General features: G+C 41.4%; 1 protein-coding gene across 1 annotated transcript in view; it reads left to right on the forward strand.

Annotated features, from left to right (window-relative positions):
- LOC144493582 (protein FAM162B-like) overlaps positions 1-21,020 on the forward strand; it is a 34,993-nt gene extending 13,973 nt beyond the window's left edge. Inside the window, exons 3-4 of the mRNA XM_078212704.1 lie at positions 15,894-16,002; positions 20,604-21,020. Of these exons, the coding sequence (XP_078068830.1) occupies positions 15,894-16,002; positions 20,604-20,756 (262 nt within the window). The 3' untranslated portion in view covers positions 20,757-21,020. The remainder of the gene's footprint in view (positions 1-15,893; positions 16,003-20,603) is intronic.
- The last annotated feature ends 2,729 nt before the right edge of the window (positions 21,021-23,749 follow it).

Raw genomic sequence — 23,749 nt, forward strand, 5'->3', positions numbered from 1 at the left:
TATCCCTACCTTCTAGGCCGACCTATAACCCTCCATCCTATTAAGTCCCATGTACTCATCTTATTGAGTTTGCCTCCACCACCACTGACGGCAGCCGATTCCACTCACCCACCACCCTCTGTGTGAAAAACTTCCCCCTAACGTTTCCCTTGTATCTACCCCCCAGCACCTTAAACCTGTGTCCTCTTGTAGCAGCCATTTCCACCCTGGGAAAAAGCCTCTGAGAGTCCACCCGATCTATGCCTCTCAACATCTTATATACCTCTATTAGGTCTTCTCTCATCCTACTTCTCTCCAAGGAGAAAAGATCGAGCTCCCTCAGCCTATCCTCATACAGCATGCCATTCAATCCAGGCAACATCCTTGTAAATCTCCTCTGCACACTTTCAATCATTTCCACATCCTTCCTGTAATGAGGCGACCAGAACTGAGCACGGTACTCCAAGTGGGGTCTGACGAGGGTCTTATATAGCTGCATCATTATCCCCGGACTCCTAAACTCTCCCTCGATTGATAAAGGCCAGCACACCATATGCCTTCTTAATCACCTCCTCCACCTGCGGGGCCGATTTTAGAGTCCTATGGACCCGGACCCCAAGGTCCTTCTGATCCTCTACAGTATTAAGAGTCTTTCCCTTAATATTGTACTCCTTCATCCCATTTGACCTGCTAAAATGGACCACTACGCATTTATCTGGGTTGAAGTCCATCTGCCACTTCTCCACCCAGTCTTGCATCCTATCTATGTCCCTCTGTACCTTCTGACATCCCTCCAGACTATCCACGACCCCACCAACCTTCGTGTCGTCAGCAAACTTACCAACCCATCCCTCCACTTCCTCATCCAGGTCATTTATGAAAATGACAAGTAGCAAGGGTCCCAGAACAGATCCCTGGGGCACACCGCTGGTGACCGACCTCCATTTAGAAAAACACCCATCTATACACACTCTCTGCCTCCTTTGGGCAAGCCAGTTCTGGATCCACAGGGCAGCAGCACCTTGGATCCCATGCCCTCTCTCTTTTTCTAGAAGCCTTGCATGGGGACCTTATTGAACGCCTTGCTAAAATCCATATAAACCACATTTACCGCTTTCCCTTCATCAATGTGTTCAGTCACATTTTCAAAGAACTCCACCAGGCTCGTAAGGCATGATCTGCCTTTGACAAAGCCGTGCTGAGTATTCTTGAGCATACTAAACCTCTCTAAATGCTCATAAATCTTGTCCCTCAGGATCTTCTCCATCAGCTTACCAACCACTGAGGTTAGACTCACCGGTCGGTAATTTCCTGGGCTATCCCTATTCCCCTTCTTGAAAATAGGAACTACATCCGCAATCCTCCAATCCTCCGGCACCTCTCCCGTCTCCATCAACGACGCAAAGATCATCACCAGAGGCTCTGCAATCTCTTCCTTCGCCTCCCACAGTAACCTGGGGTTCATCCCATCCGGACCCGGCGACTTATCTATCTTGATGCCATTCAAAGATTCCAGCACAACCTCTTTCTTAAAGTCCACATACTCAATCTTTTCAGTCCACCGCAAGCCCGCAGTACATCCACCCAGGTCCTTCTCTGTGAAAACCGAGGCAAAATACTCATTAAGCACCTCTGCCATTTCTACTGGTTCCGTACAGACTTTCTCGCCTTTACCTTTTATAGGCCCTATTCCTCCACGTCTCATCCTTTTACTTTTCACATATTGAGAGAACGCCTTAGGGTTCTCCTTAATCCTACCTGCCAAGGCCTTCCCGTGACCCCTTCTGGCTCTCCTAATTTCCTTCTTTAGTCCCTTCCTACAAGCCGGTGATAATTTGTGGTGATAATTGTTGGATCCTGCACTAAAAAGGCGGTTAGTAGAAATTTGTTTTAAACCATTAAGGTGTCCTTTTAGTCATTTAAATTGAGTTAAAAGAGGTAAATCGAATTTGTCGTTCAATAATTAGAAATTACTGTTTGATGTTTTTGCAATAGTAAATAATAAAAACCAAACCAAATTTTATACAAATGCAATTATAAAATTGTGGCACTTATACTGAGATAACTGACCATTATTTAAATGTCCTGATCTTCGGAGAATTAATGGGGGAGCATGATTTCCAATGTTTTGTTGAACATGGGGATCCCACTTCAACACATGTGCTGAGCCCAGTGCCCCATACTTCATTGTTGTTTCAATTAGGTTACTCGAGTAAAGTTGAAGGAAAGTAAGGAAACTGATGGAAACCCTGGTCATGACGTTGGTTTCACATCTGTGTTTAGAATGTAGATTTCCTTTGAGAGCTTTTGGACAAATTCACATGCTGATTCTTTAACTTGTTTATGTGTGGTAACTGAGCGAGGCCAAAGCCTCGGACACAATCACAAATATTCAAACTTCTAGAGTCCAAGTCATTGAAAAAGAGCCTGCCAAGCCGATGTTTAAAGTTTATTTCTTAGTGTCACAAGTAGGCTTACATTAACACTGCATTGAAGTTACTGTGAAAATCCCCTAGTTGCCACTATCCAGCGCCTGTTCGAGTACACAGAGGAAAAATTTAGCATGGCCAATGCACCTAACCAGCATGTCTTTCGAATTGTGGGAGGAAAGCGGAGCATCCAGAGGAAACTTATGCAGACACGGGGAGAACGTGCAGACTCCGCACAAACGGCGACTCAAGCTGGGAATTGAACCCGGGTCCCGAGAGCTGTGAGGCAGCAGTGCTAACCACTGTGCCACCCCATGTCCACAGGCAGTAAGAAATCTGGGATATCAGGACTACCGAGGTACTGAACAAAGGGAAGTTTCTTTCAGAAGAAAAATGCAAACAGAAATGATAAAGTACAGACAGTACAGATAAAGAATAGTCCTGACAAGCAGAATTAAAGCAAATTTTTATGGAAAATTTAGCAGTGCTTTTTCCAGTTATGGAAAGTAAGTTTCACAGAATAATAATATCAGATTCTGTGAGAAGAATTGTTGTAATATTTTTTCAAATATTAAAATGTGCAAACTGCAAATTTTAAAGACGAAATGACTAGGATTGGAATTGTCCTGAACTTGCTCGTAATCTGAAAGGTTTGTGATAATCTATTGCCTGATATACATTATTAATGGGTCTGGTTAATTTGGAGTTTGTTGAGGGGTTGATGGAGTTTAGAAGGCAGGTTAGAACACTTGTTTTTTGAAAGGTTAAGCCTGAAAATGATGAAAATATAAGTAAGGATGGACTGAATGTGGGACTTGAAGCTCAGATCAGAGTCGAGCATGACTGTCATGTTTAGCCTGAATGAGCAGCCAGGGAATCATAGAAACCCTACAGTACAGAAAGAGGCCATTCGGCCCATCGAGTCTGCACCGACCACAATCCCACCCAGGCCCTACCCCCATATCCCTACATATTTACCCACTAATCCCTCTAACCTACACATCTCAGGACACTAAGGGCAATTTTTAGCATGGCCAATCAACCTAACCCGCACATCTTTGGACTGTGGGAGGAAACCGGAGCACCCGGAGGAAACCCACACATACACGAGGAGAATGTGCAAACTCCACACAGACAGTGACCCAAACCGGGAATTGAACCCAGGTCCCTGGAGCTGTGAAGCAGCAGTGCTAACCACTGTACTACCGTGTCGCCCATATCGGGGCTACGAAATATTCTTTCGAGTGTGAATTGAAAACAATGGCTCCAATCTTGTCAATTAAGCAGAGGAGATTCTCGCTCATAATTTGATACTCAATTTCAGCAGGCATGGACTCTTGAGTGATAACTGAGTGTCACCTGCATAACTACAGATGCAAGTTGATCCATTTTAAGCAGTGCGTAGGTGTGACAATGGTTAATCCCATGGTTAATAATTACCTAAACAAATGCAATGGCCTGGGTTTTTTTCTGTGGTGAAGGAATGGCGATTACATTCATTCCACTGACAATGGACAAGAATTTTCATAGGTTTGATAGTGGAGATTTCCATTAATCTATGGTCTGTTTCAGCACAGTGCTCTCTACAAGGATATGTGAGTGGAGCAAGAAATTGTTTGAAGAGTCATGCTATCAGATTGAATAATTCCTCACCGAGACAACAAGGGAGTGGAAAGCAGGAAATATGAATTAGTCTGAAATCATGCATAGCAAGCAAAACAAAGATTGGGCAGTACAGTAACGATTAATGGAGAGTACAGTACGCCAATGCTATAGTTAAGAAAGCCCATCAATGCCTCTACTTTCTCAGTAGGCTAAGGAAATTAGGCATGTCAGCTACAACTTGCACCAACTTTTACAGATGCACCATAGAAAGCATCCTTTCTGGTTGTATCACAGCTTGGTATTGCTCCTGCTCTGCCCAAGACCGCAAGAAACTGCAAAGGGTCATGAACGAAGCCCAGACCATCATGCAAACCAGCCTTGCACCCATTGACTCTGTCTACACTTCCCGCTGCTTCGGAAAAGCAGCCAGCATAATTAAGGACCCCACGCAGCCCGGGCATACTCTCGTCCACCTTCTTCCGTCAGGAAAATTATACAAAAGTCTGAGGTCATGGACCAACCAACTCAAGAACAGCTTCTCCCCTGCTGTCATCAGACTTTTGAATGGACTTATATTAAGTTGAGCTTTCTCTACACCCGAGCTATGACTGTAACACTACATTCTGCATCCTTCTCTATGTATGCTTTGTCTGTATAGCGCACAAGAAACAATACTTTTCACTGTGTACTAATACATGTGACAATAATAAATCAAAACAAATCAATAAATAAGGCAGATAGCAAAACAAAAAATAATTCTTAAACATTAACTTTATTTCTCATTTCCCAGCTACCTCTTGGCAGCATCATTCAAAAGCACAATGTCCATTTTCACATATACACCAACAACATCCAGAACTCACCACCTCCTCTCTCAACTCCTCCCACTGCTCATCTGATATCCAGTACTGATGGAGCAGAACTTTCCTCCAATTAAATACCAGGAAGTCTGAAGCTATTGTTCATGGCCCCACTCTAAACTCCATTTCCATCCCTCTGTTTGACAACTATTTGAGACTATGCCTAACAGTTTGCAGCCTTAGCATTATGTTTCACCCTGAGATAAGCTTCCTCCCATAACATTCATGCTATCACTAAGACTGCATTTTCTACCTCAGTAAAATGGCCCCACTGACCCTGCCTCAGCTCTTCTGCTGCTGAAACCTTTGCTCTTTTCTTTGTTCCTTCTAGATTCAAATATTCCCATGCACTCCTGGCTGGTCTACTCTTGAGGTCAACCAAAACTCTGCTGTCCATGTCTTAACTCGCACCAAGTACCATTTACCTGTCACATCTGTGCTTGTTGACATTTGTATATTTGGCTTCCAGCCATGCAACATTTTCATTTTTAAATTCTCCTCCTTGTTTTTAGATTCTCTCTTGGCTTGGTACCTCCCAATTACTGGCAAATTCCTCCAGCCCCACCACCTCCAAGATATCTGTGTTCATCTAATTGTGGTCTCTTGAATATCCCTCCTGATTTTAAATGCTCTACCACTGGTGGCTATGCCTGAAGTTGTCTAGGGCCTAATCTCTGGATTTCCCTTCTTACACCATTCTGCCTCCATACCTTGCTTTTCTCTTTTAAGGCACTCCTTAAAGCCTTCCTCTGACCAAACATTTGGTCAGAACTGTGAACTTTGGTCAGACCAGAACTGTGCTCAGTTCTGGTCGCCTCATTACAGGAAGGATGTGGAAAAGATTGAAAGGGTGCAGAGGAGATTTACAAGGATGTTGCCTGGATTGAGTGGCATGCCTTATGAGGATAGGCTGAGGGAGCACGGTCTTTTCTCCTTGGAGAGACGTAGGATGAGAGGAGACCTAATAGAGGTATATAAGATGTTGAGAGGCATAGATCGGGTGGACTCTCAGAGGCTTTTTCCCAGGGTGGAAATGGCTGCTACAAGAGGACACCGGTTTAAGGTGCTGCGGGGTAGGTACAGGGGAAATGTTAGGGGGAAGTTTTTCACACAGAGGGTGGTGGGTGAGTGGAATCGGCTGCCGTCAGTGGTGGTGGAGGCAAACTCAATAGGGTCTTTTAAGAGACTCCTGGATGAGTACATGGGACTTAATAAGATGGAGGGTTATAGGTAGGCCTAAAAGGTAGGGATATGTTCGGCACAACTTGTGGGGCCGAAGGGCCTGTTTTGCTGACATAATATATCCTTATGGGGCTTGGTGTCATGTTTTGTTTTATAACATTGTTTTGATGTGCCTTCGGACATGGCAAATCATTAAAGGCCCTTTATAATAAGCTCTTGCTGCTGTTAGCCTGAGAGAGTGAGACTCTAGAACTGGTTTTTTAAAAAAAGGATTTTTCTGAGCCAGAGAGTTTGTTCAGCAGTAATCGTCAGTTACTCTACTGTTTAAAACTTGCTTACTCTTGACTGCGTAGCCCTAATGTATTTTCCAGCCATTTTTATTAAGGAACTAGTGGGCATGTACAACAAGTTCACACCATTGCAGTCATTCCAATGTTACAACTAAAGGTGAAGACTGTAACAGCACTCTCTGTGGAGTGCCCTGGCATCCCAAGCTGCAACTTCTGGATTTCCAGGTTCCATTATGGATATACCTATTCCAGAATTTGCAGTCAGATATCCTCCATTATAACACTGATAACATCACCACTAAACTGCAACTTAGTGCATTTTATAATATTGAGTAATCACATGAAAATATATTTGTCACTGAATTTTAATATGCAACAACATATTTTGATTTGTATTATGTACAAGGATGTGTGAAAATCTATTTACAGTTCACTCTAGAATTTTTTTGCTTGCTTCCACTTCTTCCTCATCTATATGTTGTCCCATAACAACATCATCCTCAGACCTGTGGTCAACGACCACATGAATGTTGATAATGATCACCCTTGCCCTCTCTATCATGTCACTTAAACCCTTGTAGGACAAAGGTAGCAGGTGCATGGGATCACCAATACTTTCAAGTTCTCCTCCAAAATACACGCCATATTGAATATACATTGCCATTCCTTCATTGTCACTAAGTCAGAGAGAATCCTGGAACTCCCAACTTAGTACCGCAAGGCTATTGCAGCAATTCAAAAAGGCAACTCGCCAACATTTTCTCAAGGGTAACTAGGGATGGGCAGTAAATGTTGGCCTTGCCAGGCCTCTCCTGAAAGTAAATAATAAAAGAAAAATGGCAGCAGCTTTCACTTGGTGCCTTTTTTCTCCATACAGTTCAAGTCAGAGTAACAAAATATTTTGTATCCCTATCAAAAGTGCTTGGTTTCAAAATGCTGTAAAATGCCAACATTTCATGCAGACTGTATCCTACCAATCCTTCTTGAAATAAATTTTGCTTCTTTGGAGCTCAGTTTGCGAATCAAACATTTCTATATCCACTGCTCTAAAATTGAAATGTCTGTTTACTGTTCTTTTCCTGTAATACAACTGATGGAATATTCGGCTTCAGTTTAAATCCAGATCATTCCATGTCCTAATTCTTTTAAAATGTCAAACAGATGACAGGAGGCATGGTTAATACGTTTTGCAGATGACACCAAGATTGGTGGCACAGTGGACAGTGAAGAAAGTTATCTCCGATTGCAACGGGATCTTGATCAATTGGGCTGGTGGGCTGACAAATGGCAGTTGGAGTTTAATTTAGATAAATGCGAGGTGATGCATTTTGGTAGATTGAACCAGGGCAGGGCTTACTCAGTTAATGGTAGGGCATTGGGGAGAGTTACAGAACAAAGAGATCGAGGGGTACATGTTCATAGCTCCTTGAAAGTGGAGTCACAGGTGGACAGAGTGGTGAAGAAGGCATTCAGCATTCTTGGTTTTATTGGTCAGAACATTGAATACAGGAGTTGGGACGTCTTGTTGAAGTTGTACAAGACATTGGTAAGGCCACACTTGGAATACTGTGTACAGTTCTGGTCACCTTATTATAGAATGGATATTATTAAACTAGAAAGAGTGCAGAAGAGATTTACTAGGATGCTACTGGGACTTGATGGTTTGAGTTATAAGGAGAGGCTGGATAGATTGGGAGTTTTTTCTCTGGAGCGTAGAAGGCTGAGAGGTGATTTTATAGAGGCCTATAAAATAATGAGGGGCACAGATCACAGTCTAAAACTAGAGGGCATAGGTTTAAGGTGAGAGGGGAGAGATACAAAAGTGTCCAGAGGAGCAATTTTTTCAGAGGGTGGTGAGTGTCTGGAACAAGCTGCCAGAGGTGGTAGTAGAGGCGGGTACAATTTTGTCTTTTAAAAAGCATTTAGACAGTTGGGCAAGATGGGTATAGAGGGATATGGGCCAAATGGGGGCAATTGGGATTAGCTTAAGCGTTTAAAAAAAAAAGGGCGGCATGGACAAGTTGGGTCGAAGGGCCTGTTTCCATGCTGTAAACCTGTATGACTCTAGATAATTGAGTTTCAATTTTTAGACGGAAACCAAATTTGTTTGGTTTGCTGATAAAAATCCTGAAATCCAATGAGATAAAAAAAAATTGATTCAGGAACTTTGGTCTTGGACTTTATTTAGGATTGTTATCCAGTTGCAAGTTGTTTCTTTTTGTTTGATATCTTTCAGTACTTTATTTCTAATCAAAAAAGCCAATTCATATTAAGTCCAATCATGGTCCCCACATGAGGGACAAACAAGATCCAAGCTGACAAGAGAAGGCTTTGTCATTTTGGGTTTGATCAAACAAGATCCAAGCTGACAGGATGAGGCATTGCACCCCCTCCCGGGCTTGGATCTCAGGCTTCATCTTAGCCAAAAGGCCGAGATGGCTTTGAAAGGTTGCATCAGGTAAAGCCTTGGTTTAACCTCATTGGCTACCCTGATCCTTTAGTCTACCCTAGCCAAGGCAAACCATGATCGCAGGTTCCAGCACACTCTCAGTGCATTGGGCTAGCCTCATCCCCTGCCTGATCATGGTTTCACCCCTGCCAGGTTGCTTCGTGAGTCATCATTTCTTCAGGGGCTGTATCACATTCTAATCCTTATGGAAAGTTAAATGTTTTATCCGTTTCAGTTCACAACACAACAGAGTAATAACTTTGTGATTATATCTAACTGTGATGATCCATTGTCAACTGATGACCTGAAGAGATGCAAATAATCCAGGCGCCTACAATTGGAACAGCTGGTCTTGCTGCAGAAAGTACAAAGAGATAATTTTTATTGTCAAAGACATAAAGAAACAATTTTCCTGAACACTGGCATTTGTCAGCAGTGACTTTTACTGAAAGTGACCTGATTGGAAATTAAAACTTGCATAATATCATTATGCATTATATAACTTTAATGTTTTGTTGGACACACATTAGTGAGCAGATATGCCTGATGGTTTATTTAATCATGCATGTTTGTCATTATTTGTGTTACAGCACTTTAATAGTTTATTTGCTTTCTGTTGTGAAATAATTGTATTCTGTTCAGCTTGATCACAATGATATATAATTCCAGGCCCTCCATGTGCTTCCACTTTCTGCTAGATTATCCTTCACTTGCTATTGTATCATTGTGTGCAGAAAAAGCTTCTATGTTTTATGCTTGAAGTGACTTTCCCCTTCAGCCTCTAATATGAATGTGCTCTCAGCATATTGCCATACAATGAATGGTAAATCGTACTGCCTTGAACTACAGTCTATTACCAAATATTTGATATTAATTTTAAGACTACCATTGAATTTCAATGTTCAATGGCTCAGAAAACCCACTGGAACTTCACATTGTGTTTTAGAATATCGCGTGAATCAATGGATTGAATTGTAGACGAGAAAGTAAATAGGCAGATAGTTCACTGACCAAAACAAGGATGGCAAATGTAGATTTATCTTTAGACTGAGTTCCAGTGATGAATTATCTTATTTTTAACAAGGGAGATTGCTGGTCTTGTTTTGAAATCAATGATTGGACCTCAAGTTAGAATATCCGAGCTTATTCCACAATTGGCTGTTCCTGATATTGGTAGGGAGTCCTGGCTCAGAAATCATAGACAATTCATTGCCTACTTGTTCACTTATTAATCTCACAAACAAAATCAAGTATTCGGTCCTTGTAATTTATTGGCTAGCACTCCCTGTGAAAATTGGGAAAACCCAAATATAGAACCACTTTAGATGCCTTACTTTAGTCAGGATGTAAGACTATGAAGAGAGTGCAGAAAAGATCTGCTAAGATTATAGTGGGGTGAAAGGCATTGGGTCTGAGGGATCCAGGGGCTCCTTTCATTCAAATAAATTTGGTTCAGAGGAGATCTGATCAAAATATTCAGAATTACAAAAGGGTTTCAATTAAATAGTTGGAAGCTCCGTCAAGACAGCTTCTCGTCACTGTTCCACTGCTGGAGGAATTTTTCAGTGGTGGGAAGGAAGTAGACTGTGAGGTGAACTGATGACCCATACCACAGGTTTGCTTAATTAAGACCCCAATTAAGGGCCGTTTCTAAACTCTGCTGCCTGGATCTCAACTCACAGCAGGTCTCATTCCTCTTCCATCTGTGTTTACTGATTTACAGACTTGCATCAGCTCTGGGTTAAGCAATGTCTTGATTTTAAAATTCTTATCATGGTTTTCCTCCATGGGCCTGCCCCCTCCCTATTTCTGTAACCTCCTTCAACCCACCCCCACCCGAGATATTTGCAAACCTCAAATTCTAGAATCAGCTGCATTTCCAATTATAACTGTTTCACTGTTGGTAGCTATGCTTCAGTTACCAGCTATGCTTCAGTTGCCTAGGCCCCAGGCTTTGGAATTCCCTCCCTACACACCTCCACCTTACTTTCCTCCTTTAAGACATTCCTTAAAACCCACCTCTTTGACCAAGCTTTTGGTTGTCTGACTTAGTGGGTGGGATTTTATGGGCTCGCTCATCCCAAAACCGTAAAATCCCGACCAAGGAAAACGGACCTTCCCATACTCCGCCCCTAGTCTGCTCTGATTCCCGTGGTGGACAAGCCGGTAAAATTCTGGCCAATATTTCCATGTGCCTTGGTGTCATGTTTCATTTTCAAATCCTCACGGGGCTTTCATTACATTAAAGGCACAATATAAATATAAATTGTTTCTGAAAAACAGTTCAACCAATCACATATAAAAAGATCCAACCAATAGAAACAAATTAAATGACTAATTTATTCTTGCTGATGCTGCTTGAGGAATTTTGTCTAAAATAGGACACCCTTTTTAAAAATTTGTTTTTGGGATGTGGATGTCACTGGCTAGACCAGCATTTATTATCCATCCCTGGATACCCGAAAGATAGTAATGAGCTGCCTTCTTGAACAGCTGTAGTCCCTGAGATGTAGGTACACCCACAATGCTGTGAGGGATTGAGTTCCAGGATTTTGATGCAGCAACAGTAAAGGAATGGCAATATATTCCCAAGTCAAGATGGTCAGTGACTTGGAGGGAAACCTCCAGGTAATGGTCTTCCCATATATTTGCTGCTCTTGTCCTTCTAGATGGTAATGATTGTGGAAGGTGCTGCTTAAGGTGAGTTCCAGCAGTGCATCTTAGAGTCATAGAGGTTTACAGCATGGAAACAGGCCCTTTGGCCCAACTTGTCCATGCCGCTCTTATTTTTTTTAAACCCCTAAGCTAATTCCAATTGCTCGCATTTGGCCCATATCCCTCTATACCCATCGTACCCATGTAACTAAATGCTTTTTAAAAGATAAAATTGTACCTGCCTCTACTACTACTACCTCTGGCAGCTTGTTCCAGACACTCACCACCCTCTGTATGAAAAAATTGCCCCTCTGGACCCTTTTGTATCTCTCCCTTCTCACCTTAAATCTATACCCTCTAGTTTTAGACTCCCCTACCTTTGGGAAAAGGTATTGACTATCTACCTTGTCTATGCCCCTCATTATTTTATAGACCTCTATAAGGGCACCCCCCTCAGCCTCCTACGCTCCAGAGAAAAAAGTCCCAGTCTATTCAGCCTCTCCTTATAACTCAATCCATCAAGTCCCAGTAGCATCCTAGTAAATCTTTTCTGCACTTCTTTCTAGTTTAATTTTCTTGTAGATGGTACACATCACTGCCACTGCTCATCGGTGGTGAAGGGAGTGAATGTTTGTCGAAGGGGTAGCAATCAAGTAGGCTGCTTTGTTCTGGATGGTGTCAAGCTTCTTGAGTGTTGTTGCAATTCACCCATCTAGGCAAGTGGAGAGGATTCCATCACAATCCTGATTTGTGCTTTGTAGATTGTTGAAAGGCTTTGGGGAGTCAGGAAGTGAGTTACTCACCACTAGTTTCCTAGTCTTTGACCAGCTCTGGTGGACACAGTAATGATATGGCAAGTCCAGTTTAGTTTCTGGTCAATGGAAATCCTCAGGATGTTGATAGTGGGGATTCAGCGATGGTAATGTCATTGAATGTCAAGAGGCAATGGTTAGATCCTTTCTTGTTGGAGATGGTCATTGCCTTGCACTTGTGTGGCGCAAATGTTACTTAGCACTTGTCAGCCCAAGCCTGAATATTGTCCAGGTCTTGCTGCATTAAGACATGGACTGCTTCAATATCTGAGGAGTCACGAATGATACTGAACATTAGTCATCAGCAAACATCCCCACTTCTGACATTATGATGGAAGGAAGGTCATTGAAACAGCTGAAGATAGTTGGGCCCAGGACACTACTTGGAGGAACTCCTGAATGACGTCCTGGAATTGAGATGACTGACCTCCAATCACCACAACCATCTTCCTTTATGCCAGGTATGACTACAACCAGCAGAGAATTCTCCCCACCGATTCCAAGTTTTCCTAGGGATTCTTGATGTCTTATTTGATCAAATGCTGCCTTGATGTCAAGGGCAGTCACTCTCATCTCACCTCTGGCATTCAGCTCTTTTGTCTGTGATGGCATCAAGGCTGTAATGAGGTCAAGAGCTAAGTGACCCTGATGGAACCCAAACTGAGCATTCATAAATCTCCTCTTCAAATAGTACAATGGAACTTTTTGCATCCACAGGTACAGTCACCTTGATTTAACATTTCATTCAAACTATAGCAAATCCAATGATGAAATGCATTGCTGAGAGAACATTAAAGTGTTAATCAAGAAGATATGCTCAACTCGAACTGGGGCTAGAAGTTATGATCTTCTGACCTAGGATGAGAGTCCCAGCAACTGAATCAAGTTGATCAGTGTTAAGCCATGCGTTTCTGGTGCACTGATACAATGTGACAGTATGTCAGTATGGTTATAGTCTAAAGGACCTGCCAATGAAGTGGCTGTCTGGTCAGCCACTACAAACAACTGCACATCTACAAAATGGGGAAAAGAAAATGACCAATTTTCCATCTGCTGTTTTCTACCCATAAAACTTTGCTTCTCATTTGCCTATGCTTGGGCGTGCGACACTGCAAGGGATTATGGAGTGTCTCCCTCCATTTCAACTGCCTCCAAATGTTTGTAACCATCCGCTGCCTGCTCCACCATGACATGCAATCCATAATCCTGACCAATGGATCCTACATTGAGTCAGTTCACATTCGGACTGGGATCAAGCAAGGCTGAGTCATTGCAACAATGCTCAACTTGATCTTCCTTGCTGCAATGCTCCGTCTCACCATCACCAACCTCTCTGCTGGAGTGGAGCTAAACTACAGAACAAACGGGAATCTGCTCATCCTCTACCACCTGCAGGCCAGGCCCAAGGTCAGCCATCCTCTGTCATTGAATTACAGCAGGCAGATGATACTTGTGTCTGCACACATGTGGAGGCCGAGCTTCACGTTGTCAACATCTTCACTGAGTTGCATTGAGAGCATGGCCCTTAAGCAACCTGCCTCAGCCATACAGCACTCTCACACCAACCATCACCCCCACCAAAACAAAAATCTGTGGCGAAGCCTTGGGCAACATGGATCACTTCCCCGACTTTGGGAGCCTACTGTTAACAACGGCAGACATCAAGGTTCATCATCACATTCAGTGTGCCAGTGCAGCCTTTAATCACCTGAGGAAGTGAATGTTTGAAGACCAGGGCCTCAGATCCGGCACCAAGCTCATGGTCTAAAGAGCAGTAGTAATACTCATCTTATGTGGCTCAGAGAAATGAACTATGTACTGCAAGAACCTCAAAACCCTGGAGAAGTACCACCAGCACTGCCTCTGCAAGATCACGCACACCAATGTCAGTGTTCTCACTCAGGCCAATATCCCCACCAATGTCCACACTTGATCAGCTCTGTTTGGCAAAGGACTCCTAAAATAAATGCTCAGCTAGGAACTTTGACATAGCAAGTAAGTCCCAGGAGGTCAGGGGAAGACTTCAAGGACACCCTTGTAAGAAAGTGCAGCAATGTCACCAACAACTAAGAATCCTTGGCCCAAGACCACCTGAAATGGAGGAAAAGTATGCAGGTAGGAGTTGAACAGCTCGAATTTCATCAGAGAGCAAGCTGAAGTGTTGTCAGCGAAAGGAACATTGGCAATTGGGGACCCCCACCCATCCACCCATCCACCCACTCCTCCAACCACCATCCACCCCAGCTGTAACAGATACTATAGATCACGCATTGGACTCCTCAGTCAGCTGAAAACTCATGTTTAGTGTGAAAGGAAGTCATCCTTAACTCTCAAGGGACTGCCCAAGATAAAGTTAGGGAATTTAAAGAGGATGAGAAAGCAAAAATATGGGCTTATTTGAACGTCACAAAATTCTTGTTGGTAAACATTTATATCGTACTTAAGTTTGGTCTCCAGTTGCTTGTCAGAAGTTTCCTCTTGTAAATAATTAAGTTTAGTTTTATGAAGTGCAAAATTCTATTTCCCAGCAATAAACAGTGGTTAGAATCATAGCCTCCTTCTGCAGTGTAGGGATTTTATTTGGCCCATTGAGCCTGCACTGACAACAATTCTACCCAGGCCCTATCCTCGTAACCCCATGTATTTACCTTGTATCCTACTCTAGCTTAATGTCCAATTGAACAGAAAATTACAATTTTGTGGCGAAGGAAAATCTATTTCTATCAACACTTCCTGAATATCATGAACTTAATTAAGCAAAATATATGACACTAAGGGACAATTTAGCATGGCAATCAACCTAACCTGCACATCTTTGGAAAAATAAAAAAATGTACAATACTTGGCTTTATGATAAGTTATGGGTTGCAAGTACACTTGGTTCCGAGAATCTTAATCTCAACTATAGCAACAAAAAGACCAGTTTATGCTTGAACTCATTAAGCTTTGAGCAGGCATCAGTAGGTAACAATCAAGAATGGGAACACCGTCCCACTTTCCCCTTCCTAACCAGGCACAGTTGGGCCTGTTATACCATTTCTATTGCTCTGACTGAGATCAACTAACTCGGATCAGACTACAGATCAAATCTAGTATCTGTATGGCTCATCCATTTACAGCCTTGCACATTAAGGAAGCCAATATTTGTAATAACTATAACAGATGTATATCATGTAATTGTTGACAGTCTACTTTGCCAAACACTAAAAACTAATGCTCCAGAAAAACAGAAGTATGCTATAGTTATAAACTCTTAGTACGAAAGCAATTGATTTCCTGCAGTGCAAGCAAGGTTGCATTTTATTGCCCTTCTCTAATGCCCATGGGTCTTCTCCTAGATGGCCTTGCTGCTGCAATGATGCTCTTGCAATGGTGATGGGTTCAAATTCCAGGATTCTGATTCAGTGATAAAGAAGTGGCAATGAGTGGCCAAGTAAAGACCAAAAATGATTGGGAGGAACATTTGGAAATGGTGATGTTAGCACAATGCTGCTCTTGTTCTTTTTAGTAGATGACGACTTGGAGGGAAGGGCTGTTTGAGTAAATTTTGGCAAGATGCTGTTGTACATTTTGCAGCATCAAAATGAAACTTAATGTCTTTAATTTTGATTTTTTACTTTTGCTGTTGCCAGGTTTGAAATGCTGAATGCAGCAAGGAACAGGGCACGAGTCAAAACTTGCTACATCATGATTGGTTTGACTATTGTGGCCTGTTTTGCTATGATTGCATCTGGAAAACAGGTATGAAAAAATAAGCATTTCACAGCAAACTGAGGTAATGATGTGTATCTGGATATTTGTAAACTTTGCTATTCATTGAAGCTCAGAATTGTTACAACACAGGAGGTTCTTCCGCACATCAAGTCTGTGTCAGCTGTCCATACCATTTCCCCTCTTCCCTGTACCTCAGCACATTCTTCCTTTTCAGATAAGTCCAACAGAATTCTGGCGAGATTGTTTCTTCAAATTCTCCAATTTGAAGATAGAGCGGTGTGTGACATTTATTACACTAAATTAGTAACCAAGGTCATGAGCTTAAATCTCACCATTGCAAATATCAAATTTCATAAATATGGTATTTCTAGTACTGGCACCAGAAAGACTGAAAACTGCTGGATTGTTGTAAAAAGCCAATGGATTCCCAAACATCCACCACTTTACTGCATGGCTGAATCTTCATGAACACCGATTTAGCAAAGTAAACCATTCAGTTGCAAAAACAAGTGTTAAAACATTGAGATGGTAATTAATGTGGTTGGGTCAGTCAAAATTCGATAAAACATTTGCAAAAGTATTTTCTATTTAGAAGTGATGCTTAGTGGTTATTTTCCACTTCATGGGTGAAGAGCTGGTGAATTAGTTTGGTTACCAGATATGCACCTGCCTTTCACAAAAACAGGGCAAAATGCATAAAGACAGTTCAGCACAATATCAGCAATTTACCACCGTATTAAGTTATGGATTCTATGATCCTATGGTTCAGGAGGCGGCCATTGGCCCATTGAATCGGTAACGACTCTTTGACAGAGCATTTTACACAGGCATGCCCCCCACCCTATACCCTAACCCCATGCATTTACTCTACTAATCCCCTTAACCTACACATCTTGGGACACTAAGGAGCAATTTAGCATGGCTAGTCCGCCAAACCTGCACATCTTTGGACTGTGGAACACCCAGAGGAAACCCACACAGACACGAGGAGAACATGCAAACTCCAGTCACCCTTGGCTAGAATTGAGCCTGGGTCCCTGGTGCTGCGAGGCAGCAGTGCTAACCACTGTCACCATTCAACTTTAGCAATAGATTACTTGTACAAGGGTAGGTACCATAGTAGCCACAATGGGTGGGAAACCTGAACTCAACAGGGCCATTTGAAATTAGTGTCGAGTTCAAATAGATCCCATTTTCACCATTCCAAGGACCTTAACCTGCATTATGGGAGTCATGAATTTATGGAGTTAAACATTCTTGAAGGTCAGGCAAGGTTGATTAAATGTCAAGATCTGAAATTATTTAAATCCCTAACCCTTTAAATATGAAACAGAACACTACAACTGTCAGTAAAGAACGTTACTGGCGTGGATTGATTTACTGGTGTAGTTTGAGTTTTGTTAAACATTCCCAAGTGCTATTATAGCGGAACCCATTATGAATGCTTGGTTGAGTATTAAAAGCTAGCAAATACCTCACCTCAGCCAGGATTGGTGAGGGTCTGAATTCACATTTTGACCAGTTTAAGAGGCTATTAAAGGATTAATTCTTAAGGTGGTTATTGAATAAGTTGGTTTTTATAATACTTAACCACTTGAGGGAATTAAAAACCTTTAAATGGGTTTTCCTGTATCAAGTGCATATGAGAGAGAGCTCTCTTACATTTTAGAAATTAAATTTTTTTCATCTCCGCATGACTCAAGAGTTGGCCCACATTGGATACTGGATGAGTGACTATGGAGAAGGTATGTAGGACGCAATAGGGTATGAGTAGCTATGGAAGTAACATGGAGGAGTACGAGATTGCTTGGGAATGAATGGGGTACATGAGGTTACATGGGTGTGAGAGCTAGAGGGCCTAATAGTTCTTTTATGAAATTAGGCCCAGGCTCGGAGAACTGAGACAGAGCTTCAAACTAGCCCACCTCAGCACTTCCTTAACTCATGGCTGTCTCCAAACTACCTCGGAAAGCAGCAGGCCCAGCTCAATCATGCCCCCTCAGAGATGGTGGTGAAGTGGTAATGTCACTGGACAGGCAATCCTGAGACCAAGGCTAATGTTCTAGGGTCAATCCCACCATGGCAGCCAGTGGAATTAAATTCAATGACCTGGAATTGCAAAGCTGATTTCAGTAATGGTGACCATGAAATCATCATCATTTGTTTTTAAAATCCTACTGGTTTACTAATGCCTTTTAGGGAAGGAAATCTGCCATCCTTACCTGGTCTGGCCCATGTGTGACTCCAGACTCTCAGCAATGTGGTTGGCTCTTAACTATCCTCAAATGCTGTGGAGTGGTAAGCCACTCAGTTCATGGGCAATTAGAGATGGCAACAAATGTCTACATCTCATTAAAAGGAGGAAAAATACTTAAGACCATTTCTACAGGGATGGCCCGACCAAACTGGGTAATTTCCCATATCAAGCTTCCCACCTACATGATGAAAATCCAACGTCCACACTTGCACACAATCACAGAACAGGGGATTTTCGGTTACTTCATTGCGTTACTAATGTAAGCCTACTTGTGACACCAAAATAAAATTTAACTTTAAACAGGGCTGACAGGGGATCAGAACAACTATCTACTGAGTAGATAGTTTTAGCAGTTGGAGACAAATAATTTTGAGTTCTTCCTGAGAGGAATCAGTAAACAGGGAATGAGAACCATTTCTTCAATAATCCTGGAAAAATTGAATGTGTTTATAAATGGAACTAACATTTAAAAATTAGACTGAAATATATTGGAAAAGATGCAATCATTTATGCCTTCAAACAAAAATATTGATCTATTTTAGCAGAGGATTTAATCCATATAAATAAATGAGACACTGCATCGATTAAAATAGCAGAACAAGAAATTTCCTAGAAATAAGAACATAATAGGAGTAGGCCATCTAGCCCCTCGAGCCTGCCCCGCCATTCAATAAGATCATGGCTGATCTGAAGTGGATCAGTTCCACTTACCCGCCTGATCCCTATAACCCCTAACCGATCTGGAATCCATCTATCCGTGATTTAAACATATTCAACGAGGTAGCCTCCACCACTTCAGTGGGCAGAGAATTCCAGAGATTCACCACCCTCAGAGAAGAAGTTCCTCCTCAACTCTGTCCTAAACTGACCCCCCCCCCCTTTATTTTGAGGCTGTGCCCTCTAGTTCTAGCTTCCTTTCTAACTGGAAAGAATCTCTCCACCTCTACCCTATCCAGCCCCTTATCTTATAGGTCTCTATAAGATCCCCCCCCTCAGCCTTCTAAATTCCAACGAATACAAACCCAATCTGCTCAGTCTCTCCTCAATCAACACCCCTCATCTCTGGTATCAACCTGGTGAACCTTCTCTGCACTCCCTCCAAGGCCAATATATCCTTCCGCAAATAAGGGGACCAATACTGCACAGTATTCCAGCTGCGGCCTCACCAATGCCCTGTACAGATGCAGCAAGACATCTCTGCTTTTATATTCTATTCCCCTTGCGATATAGGCCAACATCCCATTTGCCGTCTTGATCACCTGTTGCACCTGCAGACTGGGTTTTTGCGTCTCATGCACAAGGACCCCCAGGTCCCTCTGCACAGCAGCATGTTGTAATTTCTTTCCATTTAGATAATAATCCAATTTGCTATTATTTCTTCCAAAGTGAATAACCTTGCATTTGTCAACGTTATACTCCATCTGCAGATCCTCGCCCACTCACTCAGCCTGTCCAAATCTCTCTGCAGACCTTCTATGCCCTCCACTAAGCATGCATCCATTATTTTTTTGTGTCATCTTAAAGCAGTGACAGAAATATATCAACTTCAAGCAATGTATAAACATGACAATCTAAGAAGTAGTAGCTATGCTACCCATCTAACATGATTATGCCTGATCCTCAACTTCTGAAATTCCTGGAATCCCCCCAGAAATCAAAGATCCATCTCAGCCTTAAATACACTCTGATTAGCATCCACAGCCTTCCAAGGCAGAGAATTCCAAAGATTAACAAGACTGTGATGTCCAAGCCTCAGACTATGGCTCTTAGTCCTAGACTCTCTTGTCAAGGGAAAACAGCCTTGCAGCATCCACTCTGTCAAGCCCTCTTTGAATCTTATGTTTCAATGAGATCATCTCTCATTCAAGAGTAAAAAATCATTCTACTTGCTCCTCAGAAGAGAACCCTCATGAGCAATCAATCTAGTGAGCCTTCACTGCATCCTCTCTCCAAGTTAAGCATATCCTTCCTTCGAGGCCAAAACTGAACAATACTTCAGATAAGATTTCACCAAAGTCCTGTATAATTGAGGCAAGACCTCCTTAACACTTGTATTAAACTCCCTTGCAATAAAGACCAAAGTACCATTGGCTTTCCCAATTGTCTGCCGGACTCGCATGTTAACTTTGAGATTCTTGCACAAGGCACCCAAATTCTTCTGAACTCAATAGTTTCTCACGACTTAAAATATTTTATCTTTCCATTCCTTCTCCCAAAGTAAACCTCATATTTTTCCACATTTGGCTACTAAATTGCTGCAGTTAACTTTGGATTTAAAGATTCTTGTATGGACAATCCTTGAAGTAAGTAAAAAGTATTTGAATAGCATTATAGGACTTTCAGTTCATTTTGCATTCTTTGCATTCCCCAGGCTGCTAAAAGGCATGAATCGCTTGCCAGCTGGAATAGAGCTAAGAAGGCGAAATGGAAAGAAGAAGCTCTGCGTGAGCAGGCAGCTGCAATGGCTATTACTGATCCTAAATTAAATCACGATAACCTCATTAAAAAGAAGCCATACAATTAAATCATTCAGCTCTCTGTTTTCTCAAAATCAGACTGATCCAGACAAGATTAAGTTCTCCATCTCAGTAAGAGAATACGCTACTAGTTCTAGATGTCATAAAAAGCTGTAAAGATTGCGCACAAAGAAGCTAAGCAAACGAATGGAACAATATACAGATGTGATGTTTTTACCTTACTAATCCACTTTTGGATTATTTTACATTGAGATTGTTTGACAATAGTAATATTCAAAGTTCATCTTCAAAAAGACCAAAGGGTGAAGACAATATATTTCCATTTATTAGGAACAAACCAGTGATATTGTTTCTGGCTTTACATCAGTTTTAATAAAGGGATATGCATCCAAGTCAACCTAACTTGTCCCTTATCTTCACAGATATTGACTGACCTGCTGTACATTTCCAACAGTTTTTATTTTGGTATCAGCACTATAGCTATATCTAACAGTATTTGTTAATTAATACAAGTAGCTTACTTATTTATAATTACAATAAGCTGATAAACAGACTTCTAGAGAAAATGTTCAGCAGCATGAAGAACTTAAATCAGCAACTTGTGGATAAGGCACACCCTACGCTATGTAACTTTTGAAAACAATGGTAATTTTTACTCACGTCAGGCGTAGGAACTTAAAAAAAAAAATCGCTGATTCCACTAAAGACAAGTTCAAACAGCATTTTGATAAAAGCACAAACCATTTTTTTAAAAAGAATGCCATGTGAAATTTAATGCGTGATGTTAAATGGGGGAAATTACAGTAAAAAAATTAATCTCAACAGCATTAGCAATTGGCATTGTCCAGGGGCCTAATCGATTTCCATAACTGGATAATGCAACAAAGCTAATGAAGTATATGGAACTAGATTATAAATATTTAAAAAAGGTTTTATCTTTTCATCAGATCACACTAAGCATACTGTCTTGAATTCTGATTGCCACGCTTTATAAAAGGTTTTCCTGCATTGGGGAGGCTGTAGAGAAAACCACTAGCAACTGTAACAGGGATGAAACATAAGTAAAGCTTTTTAAAAATGTACTTTGCATGCTTTAATCATTTTGATCATATGTTAAATCCAATGAAATTATCAGGCATGACAGCACAAATTTCAAACACTTTCTCAGATATCCACCACAAGTGACCAAAGATGCAATGGATGATGGTACGTTTCAAGTCATTTGTCAAATCAGACACAATTAAAACATGCAAAGTACATTATTTTTCAGTTTAATATTTTATCTTGTCCTTAGATTTTGTCAGCATTAAATTTCATTTGCCATTTATCTGTTTAATTGCTCAACACTTGCAAATATTTTCAGTTTTCATTAATTTAGTGCCTGCAAACTTGACTAGTTTAAAAAATATTGGAAATTGAGTGCAAACAGAGCAGCTCCTTACAGCAAAGAAAGAAAATGTATGCTTGGTAAAGAGATAGTAGAAAGATCAGTTGCACTTAAAAGTTAATAAGTCACCAGAATTGGATGAGATAAATCTGAGAATACTGAGGGAATGATTGTAAATTGTTGCAGAGGCACTGGCCATAATTTACAATTGCTTCTCGGCCTTTTGGCTAAGTTCAAGAGTAGGATCAGGTGTAATGCATGTTCTTGTCAGCTTGGAACTAGTATGTCTCTTGTGGAGACCATAAATTAGATCCAATTTGAATTCATTTTTGGAGCAAGGTGGACTAAGGGACTTGACCTGCCCACTGGCTTTGTAACTCTCGAAGGGAATAAAATTTAAAAATCTTGCAATCCTCCTTAAGATACAAGAGTGGTGCCAGAGAATTGCAAAATTGCAAACACTCTTCTTCAGAAAAGAGTGGAAGGATAAACCTGACCATTAGACCAATTTAACCTTGGTGGTAGGAAAGCTTTTAGAAAAACAATAAAATGGAACATCAATTAATCTACATGCTGAAGAAAGCTAGCACAATTTCGCTGAAGGAAAATTGATTTGAGTTTTTAGATCAGGAAAGGAAGAGAGTTGATGAGGGTAATGGGATTTATGTAGTCGATGTGAACTTCCAAAATGTCACAACAGGTTTGTCAGCAAAGTTTCAAACATTGAAGTAAAAGGGACAGTGGCAGCATGGATAGGATGTTGACCGAGTGACAGGAAACAGAAGGGTTAACTTCTTTTTTGAACTGGAAAAAGATATGCAAACCCAGAGGGGTTCCCCAGCAGTCAGTACTAGGGTCACCACTTTTTTAGATCTACATTAACCCAAGGGTACAATTTCAAAAATTGCAGATGACAAACCTTGGAAGTATTGTGAACCATGAGGATACGGATGACATAGAAAGGTTGACAAAATGGTCAGACATGTAACAAATGAAATGCAGATGTGTGAAGTGATATAATTTGGTAGGATGAATGAGGAGCATTAATTATAAACTAAAGGATACAATTCTAAAAGCGAGAGCAGAGGGACCTGGAGGTGCATGTGCACAAAATATTCAAGGTAGTGGGCAGGTTGAGTAGTTAGAAAGACATACAGGATTTTAGACTTTAGAAATAGAAGCATAGAGTACAAAAGCAGGGAACCTATGGTGAACTTCAACTGGAGTTATGTCCAATTCGAAGCACAACACTATAGCAAGAATGTGCTAAACATTCGTGAAGGTGTAGAATATCTACAAGGATGGCTTCAGGGAAGAACTTCAGTAATGTGCAGATCGAAGAGACTAAGGCTGTTTTCCTTAGAGCTCAAAATCATGAAGAGTCTGGATATAGATAAGGAAAAGTGTTCCCTTTTGTAGAAGAGTCAGGAACCAGGAGGGCACAATTTAAGGTTAATGGCAGAAGAACCAAAGACATGAGGATTTTTAAAAACATTATGCGAGGGGTTAGGATCTGGAACGCAGTGTCCAGGAGGCAGATTCAAACTAGCTGAGTTGCTCTTAGAGAGCCAGCATGGACATGGCAGGTTGATCAGCGTCGGTATTGTAACCAATTTACATTAATAGGGAAACTGGTCCAACAATACTTTATTT

Source organism: Mustelus asterias, chromosome 5 (genome assembly GCF_964213995.1).
Source record: "Mustelus asterias chromosome 5, sMusAst1.hap1.1, whole genome shotgun sequence".
Taxonomy (NCBI): Eukaryota; Metazoa; Chordata; class Chondrichthyes; order Carcharhiniformes; family Triakidae; genus Mustelus; species Mustelus asterias.